At 37.8% G+C, this 24596-nt stretch overlaps 2 protein-coding genes across 2 annotated transcripts in view; one reads left to right on the top strand and one right to left on the bottom strand.

Moving 5' to 3' along the window:
* The window catches only part of fkbp14 (FK506 binding protein 14), a 2958-nt gene extending 2140 nt beyond the window's left edge, over positions 1 to 818 (top strand). The window contains exons 3-4 of the mRNA XM_015370710.1: positions 157 to 284; positions 372 to 818. Of these exons, the coding sequence (XP_015226196.1) occupies positions 157 to 284; positions 372 to 530 (287 nt within the window). The 3' untranslated portion in view covers positions 531 to 818. The remainder of the gene's footprint in view (positions 1 to 156; positions 285 to 371) is intronic.
* Positions 819 to 3234: 2416 nt separating this feature from the next.
* The window catches only part of chn2 (chimerin 2), a 42593-nt gene continuing 21231 nt past the window's right edge, over positions 3235 to 24596 (bottom strand). Inside the window, exons 7-13 of the mRNA XM_015370825.1 lie at positions 13945 to 14028; positions 11952 to 12036; positions 10085 to 10258; positions 7481 to 7558; positions 7134 to 7271; positions 6939 to 7044; positions 3235 to 5519 (exon numbers count right to left, since the gene is read on the bottom strand). Of these exons, the coding sequence (XP_015226311.1) occupies positions 5348 to 5519; positions 6939 to 7044; positions 7134 to 7271; positions 7481 to 7558; positions 10085 to 10258; positions 11952 to 12036; positions 13945 to 14028 (837 nt within the window). The 3' untranslated portion in view covers positions 3235 to 5347. The remainder of the gene's footprint in view (positions 5520 to 6938; positions 7045 to 7133; positions 7272 to 7480; positions 7559 to 10084; positions 10259 to 11951; positions 12037 to 13944; positions 14029 to 24596) is intronic.

Below are 24596 nucleotides of genomic sequence, written 5' to 3' on the forward strand. Positions count from 1 at the left end.
TATATATATATATATATTTGTAACATAAACTGAAAGAGATTTGTGAGAGTGTCACAGTAATTTACAAGGCATTGAGGTTTTTTCACTATAATATTACAATAGTGAAATAAGTCTACCAGAGCCTGGATCTACTCTAAAATCCTGCTATGTTTACAGGTAAGATTCCTCCAAGCAGCACCCTGATTTTTGACATTGAGCTCATGGAGATCCGAAATGGTCCCAGGTCCCACGAATCATTCCGGGACATGGACCTCAACGATGACTGGAAACTCTCCAGACAGGAGGTCTGACTGTTTACTGCTGCTCTCTCTATGTCAAGAGACTACTTCTTTATTTGGAGAATATTTTCTAAATTCTGTCTGCATTTCCAGGTTAAACAGTACTTGAAGGCGGAGTTTGAGAAACACGGCTACTCACCTAATGACACGCATCATGAAGTGATGGTTGATGACATCTTCAAAAACGAGGATGAGGACAAAGACGGTTTTATATCCGTCAGGGAATTCACCTCCATCCACGATGAGCTCTGAATGACTGAAGATTTAGGAGTTGTTGTTGAATTAATAACATTTCAAACTGTTACAGAAACTGTTGTTTAAAACAAACTGTAATTCCTTTATTTATACATGTGAACATTTTGTTCAGCAGTTTATTTTGTAGTGGTCATTTATTTTTGAGTTGACGTCGAATTTTTGTCAACCTTTGTACAGTTTTTACTGTATTTATATTTTTGCTGCACACACAGATGTAAATTTCAGTGTACATCTTTTTTGTTTAAGCTGAAGAATATTTTTATGAAATAAACTACTTTGTTTAAATACATTTTATTAACTGGTTCCAACCTACAAATGCTTCATCTCTTCTGCTCATATCTGCCACTAGAGGACGCTCACGCACTTTATGGTTTCATGATGCTTTCATCTGTTTAAATCCTCCCAAACCTTAAAAATGCACAATCCATGCTCCCCCTCAGTAACTGACTGACCTATATATTTTTTCTTCAGATTGAGAGTGTAGTCATCCAAAGTATTACTTGATAGAGACATTTAGTATGCATGTTGGAGAGCTATGGTTGCAAATACAAAATAAATGCTTGAATATATTGCAAGCTAAAAACCCTTAAAGTTTATTGAGCGATCTACCCACAAACCTTATAAATATATAAACAAAAACAATGGTACCTTAAAAGTGGATAAGAAAAGAGTTAATGGCATACCAATAGGATGGGTAAAATCTGTGAGCTGTTTGCCAGAAGTCTCTTTCCTTTATGTATTTAAATGATAAATTATGTGGAAGGAAAAAAAACAAAAAACATATGCAAATCATTTTGATGATTAACAAAATCATTGTGTGAACTGTAAGCAGAGTCAGGTTTTGGGCTCCACAAGTGCTACAACTCTACATCTGAACCAACATACAATATCAGAAGGGTCGTACCTGTACTACTGCTTAGGAGTTCAAAAGTCTATAGAAAGTGTGAAGATGCACAGAATGTGTAACATGCAGTATGCTGCTAGTGGACATATGTTTAAAATCCAAAGTCAGCTCTGCTGTCTGCTCTTTTTTATGGAAGAAGTTTTGTAAATGGTAAATGGCCTGCACTTATATAGTGCTTTTTCAAGTCAGATAACTTGACCAAAGTGCTTTACACTACACTAAGTCATTCACCCGTTCACGCACACATTGATGGTGACAACCTACATGGTAGCCACAGCTGCCCAGGGGCTCACTGACAGAAGTGGCTCCCCATACACAGGAGCCACCATTCCTTCCAACCACCATCAGCAGGCAATGCAGGCGCAGTGTCTTGCCCAAGGACACAATGACAGGGCTTGAAACGACAACCCTCCAGTTGAATAGAGATATGATCAGAGCCAGATTCAACAATGCAAATGAGCTAAATGCCGCTTTTAAAGTAACCTGGCCTCCTCAGCAGTTACAGCCTGATCATCCCCACTCAAAATGAGCCCAGACCAGGCCTAAACCAGTAGACTTTGCGGCAGGATTTTTTATTTTTTTTGTATGAAATATTTCTTTTCAAATAGCTTTTTTATATAATATCATTTTCTGAAACTAAATTTTGGGTTTTTGCATGCTGCAGGTAATAAATTAAAATTCCATCAATCGTCTGCAGCCTAGGTCAGAGGGGCTGGTGCCTATTACCTGCAGTCTATGGAGGAAAGGGCAGGATACACCTTGCATAGCTTGCCAGTCCAAAATGAATGTGACAATGAAAATGTGAAATAATATATTTTTATGTATATTACTGAACTCTGGGATTAAATTATCTTTTTCAGGACATTCTAAACGATTAAGAGGCTTTTTGGCTTCAAATTTCGTGTTAAATACCATATCATTATTAAAGTGGTTCACAGGCGTTCTGCTGTTCCCACCCTCACAGCAGCCCTAGACATGGCTCCAAAATAACTGCAGAGTAAATAACATGGCCAGTTAGCAGGAGCTGTTTAACATGTGGAGTAAATGTGACTTACGGCCCGAGGCTCAGTCAGGGGACTGGTAAAATCAGGAACAAGAAGCAGATTGTTTCCTGGATCAAAGGACCCACTGAAGCATGGGACTGCTAATAACTTTGACCCAATCTCTCCTTTTTTTTATTTTCCTGTATACCCAAATTACTCTTAACATTATTTAAAAACCTGAAGCTTTGGTTGATCGTTAGTTAAAGAAAACTTAATGATTAATCAGCTTTTACAAAGTTAAACTAACTCCAGTACTTGGGTGATGATGCAACAAAATAAAGCAAGGGTGCAATCCTTTTTATAACCTTAATAACATTTGCTCAGCATTAAAAAAAAAAGTTCTCCTATTTTTCTATACATTTACTTTAAATATAAATATATGACGAAATTATGGCATCATTGTTTGCACTCCTGTATGTCTAAAAGCAAACATGAAAGACAACATGCATGAGTAACATGGGAGAGAGCGCCATTTATGTAGCAGGGCAGGATGTTACTGTGGTGCACCTTTCTTACAAAGAGGACCACTGTTTTATTTTTATTCCTCCATTTACTCCTTCCTGTATTTCATCTGGGTTCTGGCAAACGCTTCTCACAAACATGCATGCAGGTAGAGCTGGATCAGCAGGAGTAGAAAGGATAGAAGGGGAAACTGTGAGAGAACTCTGGATTTTGTTCATGTTCTTAAAAAAACATGAGTTTTAATCGGGCTCAGAATAACAAAAGTTCAGCTGGGCATTCCATCGGAAACTCCAGTTGTACATTCTTTAATAAAACATTTCATAAATTACATTTGAATTGCGACTGTCACAAAAATACATTTTGATAAAATGGATCTATAGAAAGGATTCAATAATCACATTAAACAATGTTAGAAAGGAACATGCTTGGCACAGGCGCCTCTTCGGGCCCTTCTGCTGTGATGATGATCATCGAGCAACATTACTGGCTTGAGACAGAAAAAAAAACATTTACTTAAACATATCCCCAATCATAGTCTCAGTATTCAAATTCTGCAACACTGCCAACCACAAAGTGCACAAAAGAGTTGGACTGATGGGTTGCAGCCGTCAAGACAACATAGAAACATGTTTTTATCAGATAATTGCTAAAAAAAAAATAAAATAAAAATCCACACAGTAATGATGGATCCAAGTAACTTATTTCTGTTCTGACTCAACTCCTGCAGGAACATAAACAAGCATTTCCAAGCTCTTATATTAAACTGGGAGAAACACACAGAGCATGGACATGTTTACAAAATAAATCTTTACAATTGACGCATTAAAAGTGCCTCATGAATTTCTCGTTTCTCCTTTTTTTTAAGTACACATTAAGTTTTAATTTATCTACATCATATCATTCCAGTGTTCCAGCCCCCCTCTCAGAAAAAAATAAATAAAATGATGTGGGCATACATTAGTCTGACCTAAAATGCTCAGATTAAACAGCACCGAGCCTTCTTTCATCAATTTAATCCAAACTGGTCCCAGAGTACCCCTCACACCTTTTGACCCTCCTGGTTAAGATGCTAAAAAGCCCCCTAATGAACCTGAACATTTGTTCAAACTATCCTATTATTTCACTATCTTCTTTTAGTTTAAAATGGTTTATTTTACTTTCTTGTCCTAAACAATTTTTATTAATAAAAAAAAACAACAAATCTGACAAAAAAGGCATGATTTGGATCCAATTTTCTGTTACCATCTTGTTTCTCGGTTTGACAACCACTGAGCCACACACTTAACCCCTGAATGAGCGGCAGAGCCCACTGCTTCTAAAGGGATGGGTTAAACACAGACGACAAATCCCACTGGAGCAGCACTGACATGTAAGGATGACAATTACCTACTATCCAACCTTTGGTTAAGGTGGCACTGAGCATGAAGTATTGTTTCCCAGCTACCACAAATCTAACTATATGGAGCCTATTAAATTGCATTAGGACTGTAACTGGTTGAGTAGGTGAGGTGAAATCAAGACGTCTTTTAGTAAGCAACTGACTTAACTGTTAAATATGGTGGAGGAAATGTGATGCTGTGGGCCTGTCTCCTTTTCAAAGGTCCTGAGAGCCTAGTTGGAGTAATAGCATCAAAATAAGTACATTTATTTACCTTTACTACAGAAAGAGCGTGTCTAAAAACCAGATTTACCTAAAGTTTTTTTTTTGTTTTTTTTTTTTGAAAAACCAAATCATTTGTAGTGACAAGCATTTTAAACACTTATCTGATGGATTCTGCCAAATAAGTTGTAAATTGGTGTTTTAGTAGGATACTGATCCAAAACATTTGGATAAATTAACAAAGAAAAGACTCAATCGACATAAAATATGCCTCCGTCTATATGCTTCAACCTCGGGAAACATTTGGAGGAATAAGAGCTGTTATAATGTCTAAATTGGGTTGTAAAGAGTATTTACAGCAGAAATGGCTATAATTCAATGGGATTCTAATGTCTTGTATAAAGGTTTGAGTTTTCAAAACCTTTGGTTCTAAGATATTTTTTAAGACTTTACCAGGGTTGCCACTAAGTACAGTTGGTGCTGTATATAACATGGTGCTTTCATTCTGACTGAGTCTACACCAGGTAGAAGCAGTTTTCAAATTATACACAAAGGGAAGAAAGCAATGAAATAAAATTACATAACCATTACTTAACGTAAAAAATGCTGCTCTTGCTTTAGTTTTTCAAACATTAAACTTACAGTAACAATAAAACCAACTAAATCCATCATGCAACAAAAAAAGTGTTTCAAGTTCAGTTGATTGCAAACATTTCAGAGTCTTCACTTAAGTACAGTTGGCTTGACTTTCCTTTTGACAGAATAAATTATTGTCCATGGTGTCCATCTCTGCAGGCCGTGGCCTTCAAAATAAAACATCTTCATGTTCGATCATGAGCTGCACCACCAGTTTCTGCTGCCTCATGTCATTAAGGGTAGTCAAAGCATTCTGCTCCGGAGGCTGCATGAGAGTCGGGCCGAAGACAATCCCCAGGTTCTCTGCGTTCATTAGGTTGTACTTTTCGAACGTTGTTACCCTAAAAGATAATTAAATAGTAACAGAGGGAGATTTAATGTCAAAGTGTTTCATAGTGTTAATTTTCCCCACACTCAGATTGTTTCAATTTGTTTCTGCAAAATTACTAAAGCCTATTGAGGCCTGATAAACCTCCAAGTTCATTGCTAATTATATACATATACTTCTATCATACAGATTTAAAGGAGTTTTCAACATATAATTGCAAAATGGGAATGATTCAAACAAAAATGTGAAAGTATGATTCCTCAATGGGCCACAGATCATGTTTAAAATGACATACATTCTAGTCCATGCTGCTGTAAAGCTTCCAAATTAACTAGATTAATCAAGATGTTGATGTTAGGGTTGCTTAGTCAGCTCAGTAGGTAAAAACACATGCCACCAGCAGGTTTTGGGCAGCTGAGGATAAAGGGCTGGTTATGCTCCCCGCAGCAGTGTGTCCGGAGAGCTTGTTGCAGATATTTTTGATTTATGCCCAATATTGAAGAGTGGTCTGCGCTATGTTATTCCACATTCGGTCGAGATACGGCCGAGGCAGTGAGGATGTGGGGGCAAGTTTATGCGACAACAGAGGGACATGAGGGCGAAAAAGCACAGGGATCCAGGTCGAAAAAGGGTCCCAACTTTCTCACACACCTCGCTCTTCTAGCTGGTCCAACTTCACCAGTCGTTTTCCACAATGGCGGTCGTACAAACAAAACAACCGGTAAGGTACCAAACAGGAAATACAGATAGTGTAGCGCGATGTCGATTTGACCAATCAGAGGCCTCCTGTCTGTAGCACTGTCTGTGCTGACCTAAAATTTTGGACAGGTGCAGCAGAGTGTCTGCAGCAAGGGCGGAGGCACATTTACATTCACTGCGACATGCAGACGACCTGGTTTCTGAGTATAAATCAGTCTTAAGGCTGTGTGAATGATGGTGAAATAAAACAAAGCTAAATTGGGACAGAAATGGTTCGCTAAAAAAAAAATATTTCAGCTTTTTGAATTGGGACAGCCAGTGTCTTGTCTTGAACCAGACAGAAAATCTGTGAGGGAAACTGAAGAGGATCCACAGAGACCTTCAGAACCCAGCGACTTGAGGGTCATTGCAAAAGACAAATAGTCAAGGATAGCTAATGTATGTACATGCATTTAAAAGCATTAAGGTTCTGTAATGCCAATAAAAGCTTCTCAATGAATTATTGAGTAGTATATAAATATATTACAATATGGCAATTGTTGGTATTTGCAAATACACCATGTCCCATTTCTGCATTTATCGAATCATAACCATACATTTCCATGTATTTTATTGGGATTTTATGTTTAGTTAACTGCATAAGGGCTGGGGGTGATTATGAGTTAAATTAGCTTGCAGTGGGAAATGTCACTCAGGTAAACTTAAATGTTGCCGTAGAAATAAATGAACTAACCTTTTGAGGTGAGCCATCAGATAACGTAAGGTTTCATAGTGTGCTGGGGGAAGCTGCAGTAACACATCATGGATCGCCTCCAGTCTGGATTCGGCATTTGGAAGTTCTGCATGAGTAAAACGATGAGTATCAAAGCGCTGCAGAGAGGCGCTAGTACCGTACAGGCATGGAAGTACCATCGAGAAGATCTCTTACTTGCAGCTTGAATAAATTTGGAGTACAAGTCAAATGTAATGACTGGAATGGGGAGGTCTCTCAAGTAGAGCTTCAAAGCACCAGCAATTATGTTGATGTCTGCATAGGCACTGGCACTGATATCCGCCTTCTCACCATCTGTTGTCAAGAAGCAAACAGTGCATGCCAGGGATCAAAGGATGAATTTCATATAATTGAAAAATGACTGTTTTTGTGTAGACAACATCACATCAGAAAGCACTATTGCGCAGAACAGCAACTGAACATGCTCCTTATAAAAGGGAGAACCTTAAAACACAAAATGTTAGAATTAGGCATCCTGAGGTAAAGAAGTGTATGTGACAAACCTCGATCAAAAGCAAGTCGGACATCCTCAATGTGCTCTGAGAAGCCAGACACTCTGTACAGACCCTCAGATTTCATACCTGCAACAGATGGTTTATAGTCTGATCAAGCAGTTTGTTTCAAGACAGTAAGTTTAAATCATTTAGCAAAATTCAAGACAAGATTACAAGGTGCATCCCAACAAAATAATAATAGTCTGAACATACAAATTTGAAACGTAATACAGGTAGATAAATAAAAAACAATCAAGCACAATCAACTTAGAACCATTGCTTCCAAATGACCATTTCTAAACTGATTAGCTTCGGCTGATTTTTGAAAATGTCAGCTGAAGCTGCACAATGGAGACAAACTGCTTAGAATGGACAGTACCAATGCAAAGGCTCTGCAAAGATTCTAGCTTTAGATTCTAGCTAACCTGACCAGTCATCCCAAAAAAACTGCTAGTGACATGAGAAGATCAGAAATGTAAAGTAGAATCAGTATGAAGAACTAAAACTATGTTCTCTACTGTAGTGTACAAGGAGCCTTAGTAAAGGGGTGATAATTTGGGTGACATAGAGTCACTTTGATGAGCTGGGTAGGGGGCGTTGAGTATACACGTCTATGTTTAAATCCATGTCAAACTTTTAATACAAACTGGAAAGGTCACATAGAAGTGTGCTGATATGTATTTTGGCCAAATTTAGCCATTTACAGACATAAAAAACAACAAATGATTAGACCACCCTTGCTTTCATAAACAATGGTAATGCGTTGAAGTACCAACTCCAATGTGTTTAACGTCACTTAAACACAAAAAAACATGCGATGGCCAGAAGTTGTTTGTCATTACAATGCCATAGCCATCAATGTAAGATGGTGAGGGTTTTGGAATATCAAAATCCACAGACAAATTACGAATGTAAGCTTTTGAATAAAATTCTTATGAGCTATTTCAGCTGTTTCCACTATATTTTGAATATGCATTTATGATATCTGAAATACATTTCTTCATAGTCAAAACAATTTAAATGCTGACCAGTAACAATAGGAATTTTGAGATCTGAAGGTCATTTCTAGACATCCAGAATGTTTCTTTTAGAAGTGAAGAATATAATTTTGTTTGAAACTGTCATTTTGTCAAGGATTTTTCCCCCCCCAGATATCAGAAGTACTTCAGTCAAACTAACACATAAAAAAACGACTTGTTGTGACCGGGATAATATTACAGGATTATTTCTTGAATGGCAGTAGATCAATGCATCTCTTTAGGTGAGATCATCTGACAGCAGGTGAATATGAAGTCTAAAAACAATCTAATAGATAGGACCTGTTTATCATGTCATGGGTTCTCAGTTTGATAAATACTAAGTGGCTGTTTGCAGTGGCTTTGGATGTTATCCCAATAAATGGTCATTATCAGTGGTTATCAGTCCCATAGAATGCCTTCGGATTGTGCCAGTAGGCTCAGTAGGTTGTTATTACTGAATGAATCCTAATCCTAATCCCTCACCCTAAAGAACTAATTCATCTATTCATGTATAATCTGACAAATAATTTCAGTAGTTCTTCATATACTGTAAAAATAAACGAATAAAAATAAAATTATCCACATATCGCTCATATTAATCGAACCAAAACAAAAGAAATCTCATATCCTGACAACTAAGTTGCAGAGTCCGCTCCCTATAAATATTTATTCTCTGTGAAAAAAATGCTGATCATTCTTTAATAAGATCATCGTCAAACAGACGTGCAATGTTTTTTTTTAAATCCTAACATCTTAAAATGACCTAGTTAATGATTTTTTTTTTTTTTTATGCACAAAACTACAACAAAAATCTGACTAAATCAGGAAATAAAACAGCATGATTGGCTGTAAAGAGAGTGGAGACACTCCGACTTCGCTGAACAAAACCTGCTCCCGACCAGATTAGCTCTGGGGAGAATGTTCCTACGGTGACTGAAACAGAGGTTGAGGAAACTCTCTTTGTGAAACGGAAAACTCAGAATTTTCCATAATTCAGGTTTAAAAGACTTAATTTTCAGTAAACATGCTTCTTGAAACAGACCTCAGAACCACTACTGTTGTAGCTCCTGTATCAACACTAAACAGCTCAACAGAGACTTTGGAGAGTGACTATTCAGTGAATTGGCTCTTACAAAACAATCGTTATATTTAGCTTAGGATGTCTGTCAGTGAAAGCCTCTAAAAGCTGTAGAGCAAGTTAGGTATGATACCAGGTCTAACAAAGAACTGTTGAGGTAAATAACAGGAAGATTCACTCGGCAATCATTTATTTAACATGACAAAAAGCTTACCGTAACAGCGTGAGTGCCCCTTATTTGTGATGTATTCTTTTATACTTCAGTATAACAGAACCCATCAAAATGAACAAAACATTCTAAAGAGTCTTTTAGCTTTAAAGTACATTAATCTGTATCTAAAACAGCTACTTTTCTAAGAAGTTTAAGTGTAGATAGAAAACAATAAAAATAAACAGATCTAACTGCTAGGAGCATGGTGATCAACAGTGTTTTCAGGGCACAGAACAGCATAACTATTTAAAATGTTGGTCTATTTCATTTTGGATCATTACTACTAAGATTGAAGCATACTGTACCTCTGAGCTCTATCTCTCGAATGCAAATGTCCACCACCATTGGCCGTGGGGTGTTATGAGCTTTGACAAGGGTGGTGAGGTCACAGCTGTACACTTTCTTTATCCTGCGCAGGTCCGGCTGGCAGTCGCTGGGCACCAATTTGGAGCACTGTTTATGTACATTCAGCCCACAATCTAGCAGAGTAACAAAAAAAAAACAAATAAAAAAGTGAGATAAACACAGTAAGAGAGAGAGAGAGAAAGGGATAGATTAGCCTCTAACTGATGATAACACAATCATCACACCAAGCTTAAAGACAGCAGTTTGAAAAGCTTTCCCAGAGTTTGTGATAAACTGTGCTGTCAGACACTACAGCTGCAGCTAAGCTGTCCCAGGGTGCTCGCCAACAGTAGATATCAGCGGATATAACAGCATGGCGGGGGGGGGGATTCTGTCACATGGAGCTCTTTGGACAGCTGAGGCAGTAAGAGGTGCTGCTGCAGAGGGTAAAAGTGGGTGTTTGTCTAAAATCACTCGGAAAAAAAAAAAGAAAAGAAAAACGATTTCAAAGCCTGAAAGAGGTTCCTGCTGCTCTTTTATTTGCAGGGGAGGCCGAGGGAGGAGATAAGAAACAAAAATATAGGCTAGACACAGTGTGAAAGAGAAGAAAGAAGTTTCTTCTGATTCCCACAGCACATGAGGTGTCTGATGATGTTAGTGTTTGCCTCTGGCTTATCAGCGTGGAAAATACCACAACAGCAGGCGTTCTGTTAGGTAGAGCCAACCAAGGCTACCAGTGCAGTTTAAAGATTGTTTCTTCACAATGAAGGAATCTCATGACCTCGGACAAACCATTATCTCTGGTAAAAATCCAATCTCTTCATTCTGTTGCTGTATTTAAATAATAAAATGAGAGACATGCATGATGTACCAGCTCAGAAGCCTGGAAGCTCTAAGAGCCTTTTTAACCTTTTACAAGTGCGTCAGTTTCCTAATTACAGAATTTGAACTATAGAGCTCATGCTGAGGTTGATTTTGCTGGAGGTTTCTTCTTGTTAATAAGTAATTTTTTCCTCTCTACTGTCACTGCATGCATGCTTTCCATGAGAGATTGCCTCAGAGTCAGCAGCACAATGCAATTGAATGTATACTGTCGCCACAAACTTAACTGGGAGGAACTAATCCTACAAAGTCAATGACTAAATGTCACCAATCTATCTGTATTATATATATGGATTCTTACTGTAAAGTACCAGAGATGCTATGTATTGTGAATTGGCCTATATATAAAGAAACTGAATTGAATGTTTAATCTTTGATAGACTTGTAATAACAGCTTGAGCTAGATGTCAAAATTGTTACAGTTGTAAAACTATACTTCCTCTTCAAACTCTTCCTCTGCTAGTAGTTGTTGAACACAGACAGGTTTTATCCACTGAGCTATATGCTGTTTAAAATAAGAAATATGGCACTTAAACTGTGCCTGAAATGCATGTTTAAATATACCAAAAGAACATTAGTTAATGTCAATTGCTAACGTCAACCACTGTTGTAAACCATTTATCATACTCAAAAACTAAAAGAAACCTGCTAGTATACTTAAAATAGACATTTTCCTTGTTCAAAGTAAACTAAATCGTTGATTCCATAAGAGCAACAACAAATGTTGCATTTATATTCTAAATCAATATTGATAGTAATGAAATACTGTGCTGTGTTTAGCTGTACAGATATCTGTTAAGCTAGTTGATACAGGATGGGATTTTTCAGAATTAAGGTTTATTTGCACTAAACGGTTTAAGATTTATTTTAAAAGTACTTGAATGAGCCTACATGCATGTAACAAAGTGTTAACAGTGCACAGATTGAACTAGGCTGAGTGTTTACCTGAGCAACGGACACCCTGGGCAATGAGGCCCCACATGAAGTTGGCGCAGTACTCACACCAATGCGGCCCTCTGAAGGTATGTACCTGTGGTCAGAAATGTTATAATGTTAGTCAGCGACCAATTTAAACTTGAGGACTTCCCTTTTGATATGCAGGTCTGTTACCCCAAACCGCACCGGATGGAACCCCCTAACTGAATGGGAGCATATGTGTATACACCAGGCAGATTAAAGGATTTATTACAATGCGTCTGGCATCTGCTGCTGGGCAATTTGATACGTGCGGGTGAGTGAAGGGGCCAACCATAAAGTCAAAATAACAGATGCACACCCTCCCTGCACACTTAGATCACAGATAAGATCACAAATAGAGCCACAGGCAGCCTCACAGGCACATGTGAGAGAGCAAGCACGCACACACACCTACTGAAGCACACTCAATAGGTAACTAGTGACCTAAGGAGTGCAGAGGTGCAGAAAGCATGTGGCAGGTGGTTGCTGGAGGATTGTTCCAAAGGAAAAATGAAGAAAACAGTGGCAGTCATTATAACCTGTTAGTAACTGACACCTAAATATACAGTTACAAAAATGTTGAGGCACCCACAGGCAAAGTATTCCCTTCGGCTCTATTTCAACGGCAAAAAAGAAAAATAACTTTGCAGCACTTGAACACTTACAAGCTGTATAACCTTTGTCATAAAACAAGGAGCAGGAATCAAAAATGGCTCTAAAAGCTTTCAAATCAATGCTAATCAAAGCTTTCTGCCATTAATGGGTTGTGGTGTAGTGCATCCATTAGTTCCCCTCAGTGCATATGATTGTCAGCTGGTTGGGTTCTCAGGAAAAATAGCTGCAGACACACACTGGTGCCAGATATGACAGACAAACATCCAGCAAAGAAATCTACAGAGCCTCTTAAGAAAAACACATAAATACCTCTGTTAAAATTCCTAGTGAGTGATTAGAAAAAAACTAAGTGAGACCAAATTATGTGTAACATCAATCCTGCAAAATTCTACCAAACAATACATATGTTTAGAGGAAAATAACCAAGTTCATTTAAACTAAATCTTTGCGGAGATACATTTTATGAATTTGGGAAATTTGGACTGCTTGGTTTTCACATCCGCTGCCAGTTATATTAAATCTGATGTACATGAAATAAAGTTTCAGCCATTCAATTAAATTAATGAAAATGAATACATGTTAGCCTTTAGTTAAATACATAGGCAGATTACATCTGTGACCAAAAACAAAAGCGTTACCCCCTGTGAAAGATGATGGTGGCCCTGAAAAGATTGTTCTTTGTGAAGGTGGATTAAAGAAAGCTGTAGAAGAAAAAGCTGTAGAAGACAAAGGCTTTTCTCCATTCATTTTCCAGCAACATCATTAGTCCAGTGATAAATATAAATCAACAGGAGGACTTGAAGTGAAAGAACATTTTTTAAACAAAAAATTTTAATTGACCCGGCCCTTGTTCCAGATGTCTGGGGCCCTGAAATTCTGGGGTCACTTAAGTGCCTTTGGACAAGAGTGTCCTAACAACATAGTAGAGTGATTAGGACTTTTGCAAGGTACAGAGGACAAACATCATCAAGTCAAAATGGAGGAGGCTGTTAAACTCCAACTAAAGAAGAATGAATACAGCTCTGCGCCCAAATGTTATTGTACCACCTCCCATAGATTAGTTTGTTTTTCAGTTAAATCTGTGTACTGTAGATGTGTCACGCTAAAGGTAACAACATTTAAATAACATTTATCTAAACATAAATTTATTTAGCTTTCATTTACCTGTAATTTAAAAGGTTTACATTTTTGGGAGCAATTATGTTTCCGCATTCATTTCTCCAAACTTATTTTAATTATTGAAGCATCACGCTTATTTAAATCACCTTTATCATTTGTTCATTAGAAAAAGATAAACATGAGAATTCATAACTGCAATTACTTAAACTAGTTTCCTCCTTTTCTCATGAAAAAAAAAGCTGCTTACCTTGAAGTTGTGAATCTTTTCATAGGAGCTCAGCTTCTCAGACGTGTCTTTCAATGCATTCCGTTGCACCACAGGTGAGGAGATCTGTGGACAGGAGGCCAGCAGTTTAATAGGCTTCCACAGAAGAGTTCCCTTGCTCCCAAGCTTGACTCCCAAAGCCAACGCCAGCAGCTCCTGACGCTTCCTCTCCTGTCTTTTAGCCATGCGAGCAATCAACTCCCCTTCTAAACTCCTTCTGTTTGCTTCAGCCTCCATGGTTGACTGCACGGAGTCCCTGAGACTGTCCAGCTCCTCTGAGAAAAAATCTGGAGCAGGGAGTGTGAGTGCTGTGCAGCAGATGCTGCTGGCAACAGCCCAGCACACAGGCAGCAGATAGGCTCCACTCTGAACAGTAAGAGCTACTGGAGTGGACTGTGCATCTGGTCTGAACCCAGCGGCAGCAGAGAGCAAGACGAGCAGGAGGAACAGGATTGGAAGTGGGCGGCCTGAAGGTAGGAGCGTGCCTCAAACAATGGGCCTCATTCACACGCCCCGAGAGAGGAGAGAGAAAGAGAAAGAACCAGGATGGGAAAGAGATGTTGAGAGTGAGGTGCTGTCAGTAGTGTTTCACACAGCTCAACAGCTCCCTAAAGCAGGATCAACAGTGTACACCCAACCCCCACCTCCTACTTTTTAGGACAGAGCTCATTCCCATTAGAGGACTGCCTTCCGGCCACACTCCACCTCACTTAGCTCCAGTTAATACTCCATTTGCTGGGGTCCTCGGGCAGCACAGGGTCTCTTCTAAATGGGTCACTTGGTTGCTCGAAGACAGACACAAGTTTATTCAAAGCTGGGTCCTTGTAACCAAAACAGATCTTGACCTCCAGCTATGTCTGTCTGCTGGTGGAATTCCCCACATTGCTGTTCAGATCTAACAGACATTTGGACTGCAGATTGCCACTGTCTGTCAGGATGTGCTCTCTCACAGAACGTACACCTCCATACCATTAACCCAGATTGGGAGGATTACAGCCATAATCCTTCAAAAGAATTATCCTGTAGTGCCCAAATCTGAAGAAAATCCTGACTTGAAGCTTATTTGCATGTCTCCTGACATGAACTGTTTTTCTCTCCAGGGGTGGTTGTTGCTATGCTTATGCTTCATTTGTCCACATTAGCACTTCAATTTCACGCGCACACACACACAAACAACAAGAACAATTACACATACTATAACAAAACAAGAAACACAAACATATATTTTCTAAACTAGAATAACAATACAGAAACATTTACTGGTGACTAAAATTGGCCAATATCTAGTAAATGCAAGAAGCATTACCAGGCTTCACTAACAACAGTCTTTACTGTTTGTTTACAGAGTAAAATAAAGTTTTCTATTTCAATGTCAGCAAGGTTTTAAAAATTACGTTAGAGGAAGAGAGGCTCTATTTAAGAGGAAACTATTTTTTTTTCTCTGACTTGTCAAAACATGTCTGAAGAAAGTAAGAAAAATTGGCAGATAAATGGCGAACTGAACTGTTCTTTTTTTTGGTTCTTTGATGCTTTTAAACTATGTCCCATTTCTATTGGGAATAGTTGGCAGTCCTTTTGAAATGTCATGTTAAGATTCTGATCTAAAGTCTGTGAAAATATAGATATATGGTGCTAGATTTGCTAACTGCTAATGTAAGATGCCAAACATAGTTTAAAAAGTCAACTTCGCGACATTATTGTCAGGGATCTGCAATAGTATTCAGACTGTTATTAATTTGTCACCTCGTGTTCATAAAGAAACAGTAGATTCCATAGTCAATGATAATATTCAATAACCTGAATTGGGGGTTTATCTTTTATTTACAGATTCAGCACAGCATATAATACAATGATTGCCTTATTTGCATTTTGTAATAATTCTTGATATTTCTTTGTCTCTTTTCTGGCTGCACCTATTACAGCTAAATCAGTTGTCAACTTTGGATTCTTAAAAAAAATGTAATCTCCCTGATATATTATAGCTAATGTCTGATCACAACTGTTTGGAAATGTTGGGTCAATAAAAAAATATCTTTAAAACTTCAACTTATTCTTCAGTTTCTTCAAGGATAAACCTGAGGATGTGTTTCTAGATACACCTAAAAAACACTTAATCGTTTAACGTATTGGAAAAGTCTAACAAATTTGCAAAAATATCTGTGGACAAACACAATTCAGGTTCATCCATAGGTACAAATTCTAAATGCTTAAGTTTGATGTAATCATCAAAATTCAAAAACGTACTAATTGAATACGAATTTAGTGAGAAGCAGCATCATGTGAGGGTGTGTTGCAGCAAGAGGGACTGGTGCAATTTTTAAAATATCTCAAGTTATGAGGATAAATTACTGTGTGGGAAAAAAAAACAAAAAAACATTAGACATCAGACAGGGTCTTAACCAGTTAACTGGTCAAATCCCATCTGCACAACATATGTGGTGCATCGTACTACTGAAAAACCCCTACGTTAAGTAATAGGCTAAACTCTCTCAGGGCTTAAATAACAGAAGAAAAATATTTAATTTATGCTTTTTCAGGTGTCTATTGTGATTTTTTTTGGCCATTTAACTGATTACAAACAAAATGATGAATTGAGATTTATAAAACTCTAAGCATACAGTCAGGCTGGTTACAAAGTGGCTTAAAAATAACAAAGTCTGTTTTGAAATGGTCATCACCAAGCGCTGTTCTCAATAATGTGGGCAGAGCTGAAAAGGTGTGTGAAAGCAAGGCTCAGTTAAACCAGTTCTGTCAAGATGAATGGTGCAAAATTCCCATCAACCACTGAGGGAGGCATGAGGAAGGATACCAAAAATGTTTAACATTTAAAATGAAACTATACCAAATGCAAAGAAAAAAAAAACATGTTTCTTTCATACATTGTGTAAAAAAATGGATTTAAATATAGCTGGAACATGCATCATTCTGCACTGCATCAAAACTAAAGATTCTGGGTTTTTTTGTTAAGAAAAAAAAAACATTAAAAAAAATTTACATATGTAATTACAAAATCATTCAACAAAGGAAACCAACGCATTAATTTAAACCTGTTCCCTCGAACTTAGCACATCCGTTCTAAAGTTTCCAAAAGAAATATAGAACTACCTTTGTTGGCATGCACCTCACACAACATGCCGAGACAAAGCCTTAAACTGACGTCATTCTTTCCTGTCTCAGTTTCTAATCTGTCAACTTAAAGGTGTCAGTGTCATGATATGTAGTCGTTATGCCTGTTTTTGTTTTGGGGGCTGTATTAACTGTGTATGTATCTTATGGTAACATACAAACCTCTGCATCATTGAAAATTAAGATTCCTTTATCCGTCTGCCGATTAAACAGAAGTAAATGAATCAAAGATTCTTACGTACTGTGCAAACTGAGCCATCGCTGCAAGAATGACAGGACAGGTGAAGAAATACGTTCCTGTGGTTGACATTCTTAAGAATGCCACACCAATCAATTCCTCTCCAAAGTTATGTCTGTGAGGACAGATGAGTAATATGCAGCTCTGAGATATTTCAGGCTTGAGACCAGGGAGGAAGAATGCAGGGAGGAAGATGAGGCCTGGTCTCCTTTTGTTTGCAGGCAGATGGCTAGTAGTCTCTTAAAGAAGAGCTTGGACAAAAAAAAGGCACAAAAGGTGGTCTACACAACAGGACTGGCTTTATTTCCAGTGGCTCTTTTATTCCAGGGAGTCTTTGTGAGAGCACAGCTGACTAGACCCAGCAGAGAACGGCACAGTAAGACCACAGTAACAGCAACAACAAAAAAAACAGCCATACTGTGAGAGTGGTAATAAAAGAGAAAATAGGAGGGAATTGACACTTTTGTTCCTGGTGAGAACAGTGCAAATTGATCTATTTTTCTGATGTCTAAAGTTGAAATAAATAACTGCCTTTGAAAAATCCAAAAGAGTACATTTAACTATGGGAATTAAAGAGTATTTTTATCATTTTACAACTTAAAGCTCGGGCAGGAACAGGCAATTATCTCACACTAACAAGATAATTCCTCAAAAAAGAAAAATCCCTGCATGGTATTTAAGCTTCTGCTTCTTGAGAGCCACACCAGTGCGGTGAGTATAAGGAGCACTGAAGGGCAGGAAACTCAAGAAGTTAATCGAGTCAAATGCACCTTTTAAACTTCTGCCAGCCTTACTTTAATTACAGGAGCGTTTACAGTTGTAGCATTAAATAGGCATCAAACCAACCCTTAGCAAATAGATTTGGACTTTACAGTGAAACTACTGTGGCGGTAGGGCCTCAGGGCGTGTCTGTGTGTAACTGGTAAACACCAAGTTCAAAAAGCCACCACAGATGCAGGCAGTGAGGCTCGGGTTTATCCAATATCTTAGCAGAGAGAGGACAGATTTTTTTTTGCTCGTGAGGTACAAGCAAACCAATAAAGTCTTATATCAACACAGCTGTCACTGATTTGAGTCCCCAAGTGTGAAAGCTGCTGGAGAAAGATACTGTCGGTTTTACAGACGCCTTGATAACTAATGGTTTGACATTTAGCAAGGGGTAAGCTTAACATTCACTACCAGTGTGGGAGATAATTTAAGAAATAAATCCATACATTTTAACATATGAAGCATAAAATCTGGAATATTTTTTTCTTCTCTCAGAACGGAAATCTCTCTGAGAGTTTGGGAATTTTGACACACCCAGCTTAAAGGATATTACACCTTTTGTCTGGAGTTTCTGTCAAGTTACTGTCAGTTCTAGACATCAGTAGCAGATGTTGCTGTGGAATAAGCTAGTGAATTCTAGGGACCAAAATGTTGTCAACTGTAACGGCGGACCCACAAAATTAAAGACAGAACCTCCAGAAAAGGTAACCAAACAACAAAGACTAACAGCTAGAACATTAGTTTGCATAAAAAAAAGAAGGAAAACAAATACACTAATGAAGTACTAGGGAGTGTATAAACAGGGAGAAGTGATTCAACAAAAGGAACCAGGTGGGTGATTAGGTGATGCAGAGCAGCTGTGAGAAGCAGGAACTGAAAGAACCTAACCCCTCATTCACACATGCTCTGTTCGAAAACCTAGGACGCGTCCTTAGAAGGCCAGATTCGAAGGCCGATTATGTCATAGCGTGGCGCCGAGGTCTGGTCGGATTCCAAGAGTCCTCGTCATGCGGCCTTAAAATGCATCCTTCTTTTTGCCCGATTTGAAGGACGGGTCCAATGTATCCTCGGTATCCTTGGATATCCCAGGATTCATTGCAAGACCAAGCAAGCTGTGATCAGAGGAAAGGTTACCTGGCGCAGAACAGTGGTGAAAATTGGAAATTCAGTTTAATATAATACAAGTTAGTGAATAGTTCCGTCTGAGATTAATGAAAATAGTTGTTTTAATGGTTATTGAGTCAGATATGTGGCGGATAATGTTTGATTAATCTAAAGGTTTTTTATCTGTTACTGTGTAAATTGGTTTGGCTGTAATTTAAGGACAGATTCTAATATATCTGCAGTGTGGGGACTATAAACCTGATAGGATTTTTCTCTTTTATTGCGGTTTTGCACAATATGCTTAACTAAGTAGTTTTTGTTGTTATTAGAGATTTTGCAGATATGTTTTTTTTATACATACATTGTTTAGATTTACTTATATCTTTCTACCCCTTTTATAGAATAGAATAGAAAATCCCTTTATTGTCCCACAAAGGGCAAATTTACAGCAGCAGAAAGATTATTGAAAATGGTCACACAAATGTGGACCTTAGAAAAATGCATAAGAATAACATAATAGGGAAGAGTTAAAATATAAACAATAAAATACTGTAAAGTGTTTTAACGATATAAAACTGGAAAATAAATAACCAGTATCCAGCTATGGACATTTTTGCAGTAATGGATATTTGAAAATAGCAGCAACATCAGTGATGTGCAGAATGACAGCAGCATTTCATTTAACTGACTAAGGTTTCTATTATTACATTTGATTTTATTTGTTCATGCTCCCTGTGGTTGGAACATTTATTCCACTCTGGGTTCTTGTTAATGTAGTCCTTGTTCACTTTACAATAAAAAAGAAATAAATAAACAGTTTTGAAAACTTCGGTTTTCATTCTTTTCCTGCTTTGTGTGTCAACTTTCACGGTTGCTAAACAACAGAGCTTACGGCGGCAAAACACCGCCGAAGGGTAGACCTGTTCGATTTCACAGCTAAACTCTTCCGGTCTCCTCAAGGACTTCGAAGGATCCAGTCTAGGTAGACCGCGTCCTTGGAGGATGCAGCCCAGGTTTTCGAACAAAGCCACATTTTCCTTTAGCCTCGTGTCCTCCATTCCATGGCCAACAAAAGCCTTTCTATTGACTAGAAATGCTCAATTTGTTAATCTATTGTGGATTTGTGATGCCACGGCACAATGGACAGCTCCCCTTCATCGCTCCTCAATTTTGGAAACCAGAAGAGCCAGAGTGGATGTTAAACACTAGGAAAGTCTTTTGGTTTTCTAGTTTAGTGTGAGGAAAAATCTGACTTCTTTCTCTGATTGATTTGATTGGAATCTTTTTCACTTACATTAGACAGAAATGACAAGGCCAAGACAGAGCAGAGATCAAGAAATGAGGGAAAAATGCCAGCGGAGTCAAATATGCAGCACCTTTGTTCTATATATTTAAGGTGCTAAAATCTGAAAGCATTTGAGAATTGAGGGCAGCTCATTTAACAAATTTTTTGAAATGTTTTATTAATAATTTTGCAACAAAAAAACATCATAAAGCCAATATGTAAAAATCTAAAAGGAAACCAAAGACAAAACCACAGTCCCCCATTTAAAACTGTTAACTTGAACTGAAATTATTCATTATCATGGGGTTATGTTTGCAAAACATACAATGTTTATCTTCGGTTTCTGTATTTTACATCACAAATTTATCCTGATAAAGGCTATCACCTGCACGCATAAATCATAATACTTTCATATTTATTTTGCAGTGTGGAATTGTAGAAAAATGTTGATCAATTGATATTACTCCAACTGAGAACAATAGTACCCAACAATATGTATGAGAACACACCCAATTTTTTTAAATAAACCAGTAGGTTACCTAACCTTTAGACGAAGCATTGGGTTTTTATCAGCATGTCAATATTGGAGATTTTAGGAGCAGGCTGATATAATCTGATTTTTTTTTTTTTGATAGGAATATCCCTTAGTAACTGAAAATTAAGCAGAAGAGTTTAACTTAAAAAAAAATATATATATATATTATTATTTCTTTAAATAATAACAATAAAAAAATATTGATCTGCTGAATGACCAGGCTATTTACTATGAGAAAAACAAAAATATGTTTTTCCCTTTTCCCCAGATGTACACATTGAAATACCAAAGTGAAATGTTCAGAACAAGCTATCACACAGTACTGCATGCATATAAATATCTGAGCGAATGTGTGTCTATTGGTTTTACACATCAGATTTGGGGGGAAACATCACATTTGCACACTAAAATTGTTCATATTTTATGATTTTGAACAAAGAGTTTCAGATTTAAATATTCTCTAAATAATATTTTAAAAAAACATATGAAAAATAACAAACACAGCAGGGATTTGTGGCCACAGAGAATTGTTTTCTACTCATCGTAACATTAAAAACATGGTATTAGCAATAATTTGTTAGATTCAAATGAATTTCAAAAGATCATCAAAACCCATAACTTGATGTTTAATGACAGACCACAGGAATCTAACCTCCATAATTTGAAAGCCACTAGATTTAAAGGCTATAAAGGACAGTCGGACTATGTGATGTCTTTCATAAGGGACCGAAATTCAAAGTTCAGTAGGTAATGATTTCTGACTGGCATAGTTTTTTTATTCTTGTAGCTCCTATTATCAACCAAAGTCATCCCAAGGCCATCAGCAGAGGACAAGAAAAATCTGATGAGTTTAAGATAATTTAACCATAATCTCATAAAGTTAATTCAACAACAGGCAAACCCGTTTTAATCAAATGTACAGCAATGTATTCCAGTAAGGCCTTACAAAATGATAAGACTGTAATAAAGTTAAAATCCATAAACTTTAATTCAGTATATTGGTATTGATAAAATGACTAATCTCTTTGATTTAGTCCCTTTAATAGATGAGACATCCATTAGAACCAGACTTAGCATCAATACAGCAAGAACTCCTGTTGGTGAAGACTGTCATCTGTCTGCAACAGACTGGCACTGGATGACAAAACATAAGCTGGACAAAACAATCCCCAAAGCAATCAGTCAAAACTGAGGGTTACATCAAGGGCATGGCACAGGACAAAAAAAGACAAGGCCAAGAAAAAGCAAGCATCTGTCAGTAACATGGCCCAGGCATCAATCTTTAGGACTCAACTAATGCCCAGAAGAAACAGTTTTAGATTGCCACCTAGTGGAGGGATGCTTCTTTTTCTATTAGGGAAACAGGCTTTCCTTGTTTCTTGTTGATGAATCATTCACAGTCTCTAATCAGACAGAGAGGCAAAAGAGAACAATGTGAGATGTGTCTCATTTCAAATCAGCTTGCCTGATATGGATGGCAGGCAGAGCAAAGTCCCAGTCCCCTCGGTCATCATTACCTTTCAGTGTGAGCAACAAAGCATGGTGGCAGTGAACACACCCAAAGGCTGAGAAGATAATGTACGTCTCAGTCACAGGACGGAGCAACCCCACAAAAAAAACTCACCATTCTGCTGTAAAAACAGCAGCAAATTAACCAGTGCTATGGTAGATCACAATCAATGTGTTGAGGAAATGGCTTCCTTAAGCACAGAAAAACAGGCAAGCATTGATTAAAAAAAATAAAGTGTTTGCTTTAAGCTTATACGTTTGGTAATTGTGAATTGCGTACACTCCATAGCAGCTCTTTCCATGATTTCACATTTGGTCGCAACAGCAAACCCCAATGTGTTTTACTGAGATTGTATGAGACGAACATCTTAGTGCAAAACTATGAAGTGGAAGGTAAAGCATGGGTCTATATTAATGTTTTTCAAAAGTAAAAATCTTAATAGTGTGGGGTGCATTTATTTGCACACAAATAGCTCTGCACTCAATTTCCAAGTTGAGCCAAAGGCTGTAACATGCTTCATCCTGGATTGTAATTTAGCTCCATTCTTTCGACAAACTTCCATGTCTCTGTTGAAGGAAAAGTATCCCCACAGCACAATGCTGCCACCACCATGCCTCTTTTGTGTGTTCAGGATTTAGCCCAGCATTAGTTTTCTTACCAATATAGTTCAATTTTTGGTAAGTTTTCCAAATGCATTTAAAATTCTCCATCTGTTAACCAATACTGTCTTTGCATTCGAAAAAAAAAAAAAGACGTTTGTGGTTTTAACATGAAAAACCATGACACCAAGGGCTGTGGAAACATTTGTAAGTTACCCTACTGATTAGTTAAACTAGGCCCTGTGATGGTTTGGCTCTCAAGCTTGGATCTTCACCACCTCTATCTTTATGGAGAGTAGTGTCCAGCCACCTATTACCCTGAGCAGAGTAATCTGAATATAAAGTGGAAAGAATAATGGAATAATTTGAATTAAATCATATATTTATGTTTTGAAAATCAAATTTCAATGGTTTAAAATTTTAAGTGCAACAAATTTGAAAACTGGTTAGTTTCCAAGACAGATGTTGATGCCAGTATACAAGTGGTTCCTAGAATTTCTAAAAGTAGAATGGGAGGCAGATCTTTTAATTATCAACATCTTCTCCTATGGAACCAACTACCAGTTTTTTGTCTGTGAGGCAGACACCCTGTCTACTCTTAAGGTCATGCTCAGAACTTTCCTTTTTGAAAAAACTTATAGTTAGAGTGGCTCAGGATATCCAGAGCTATTCCTAGCTTGCTACTTTAGGCTTAGACTGCTGGATGATATGGGGACCACTTTCTATCATTCTGCTTTATTCTATCTATCATTCTCTCATAACTTTATGTTCTCTATGCTATTTCCATCATCGTAGCTTCATCTGGTCTGTTCCCATTTGGCTGTGAACCATCCTGGAAATAAATATCAGCTGTGCTCCTGCCATCAACGGCTTAGTTTATAGATGTTGGAGTTTGGCTTGTTTTTCAGTGCAATCCTGTTTATTGTAGCATAGCTAACCGTTTGTGCTCTCTTTCATCCTCTGACATGGAAATTGGCTCGGAGCTCGTCTGCCTGTCTGTCTTTCCTGGGCGGGGCCACCTGTGGCGCTAGTTAACAGCTACCTTTTGTATATCTGCTTTTTTTTCCATGTCTGCTTCTGCCTCAGCAGATGGCCGCCCACATCGAGTCTGGTTCTGCTGGAGGTTTCTTCCTGTTAAAGGGAGTTTTCCTCTCCACTGTCGCAACAAGCATGCTTGGTCTGAGGGATTGTTTTCAAGTCAATGAGGCGATGCAATCAACTTGTTTTCCTTAGATAGAAAACCTTGAACCAATCTGACTATAATCTGTACTGCCTTGAGATGACGTGTTGTTAATTGGTGCTGAATAAATAAACTGAATTGAATTAGTTTGACTAACTCAGATTAAGCCTGAGTTTTTTCTATCTCTCTACATACTGACTTAACTTAGTTAAAGGGATAGTTCGGTATTTTTGACATGAATCTGTATGGCATCCCCATCACCAGTGTCATGCAATCACACTGACTTACC

Source organism: Cyprinodon variegatus, unplaced genomic scaffold, assembly GCF_000732505.1.
Source record: "Cyprinodon variegatus isolate N-32 unplaced genomic scaffold, C_variegatus-1.0 Scaffold2, whole genome shotgun sequence".
Classification (NCBI taxonomy): Eukaryota; Metazoa; Chordata; class Actinopteri; order Cyprinodontiformes; family Cyprinodontidae; genus Cyprinodon; species Cyprinodon variegatus.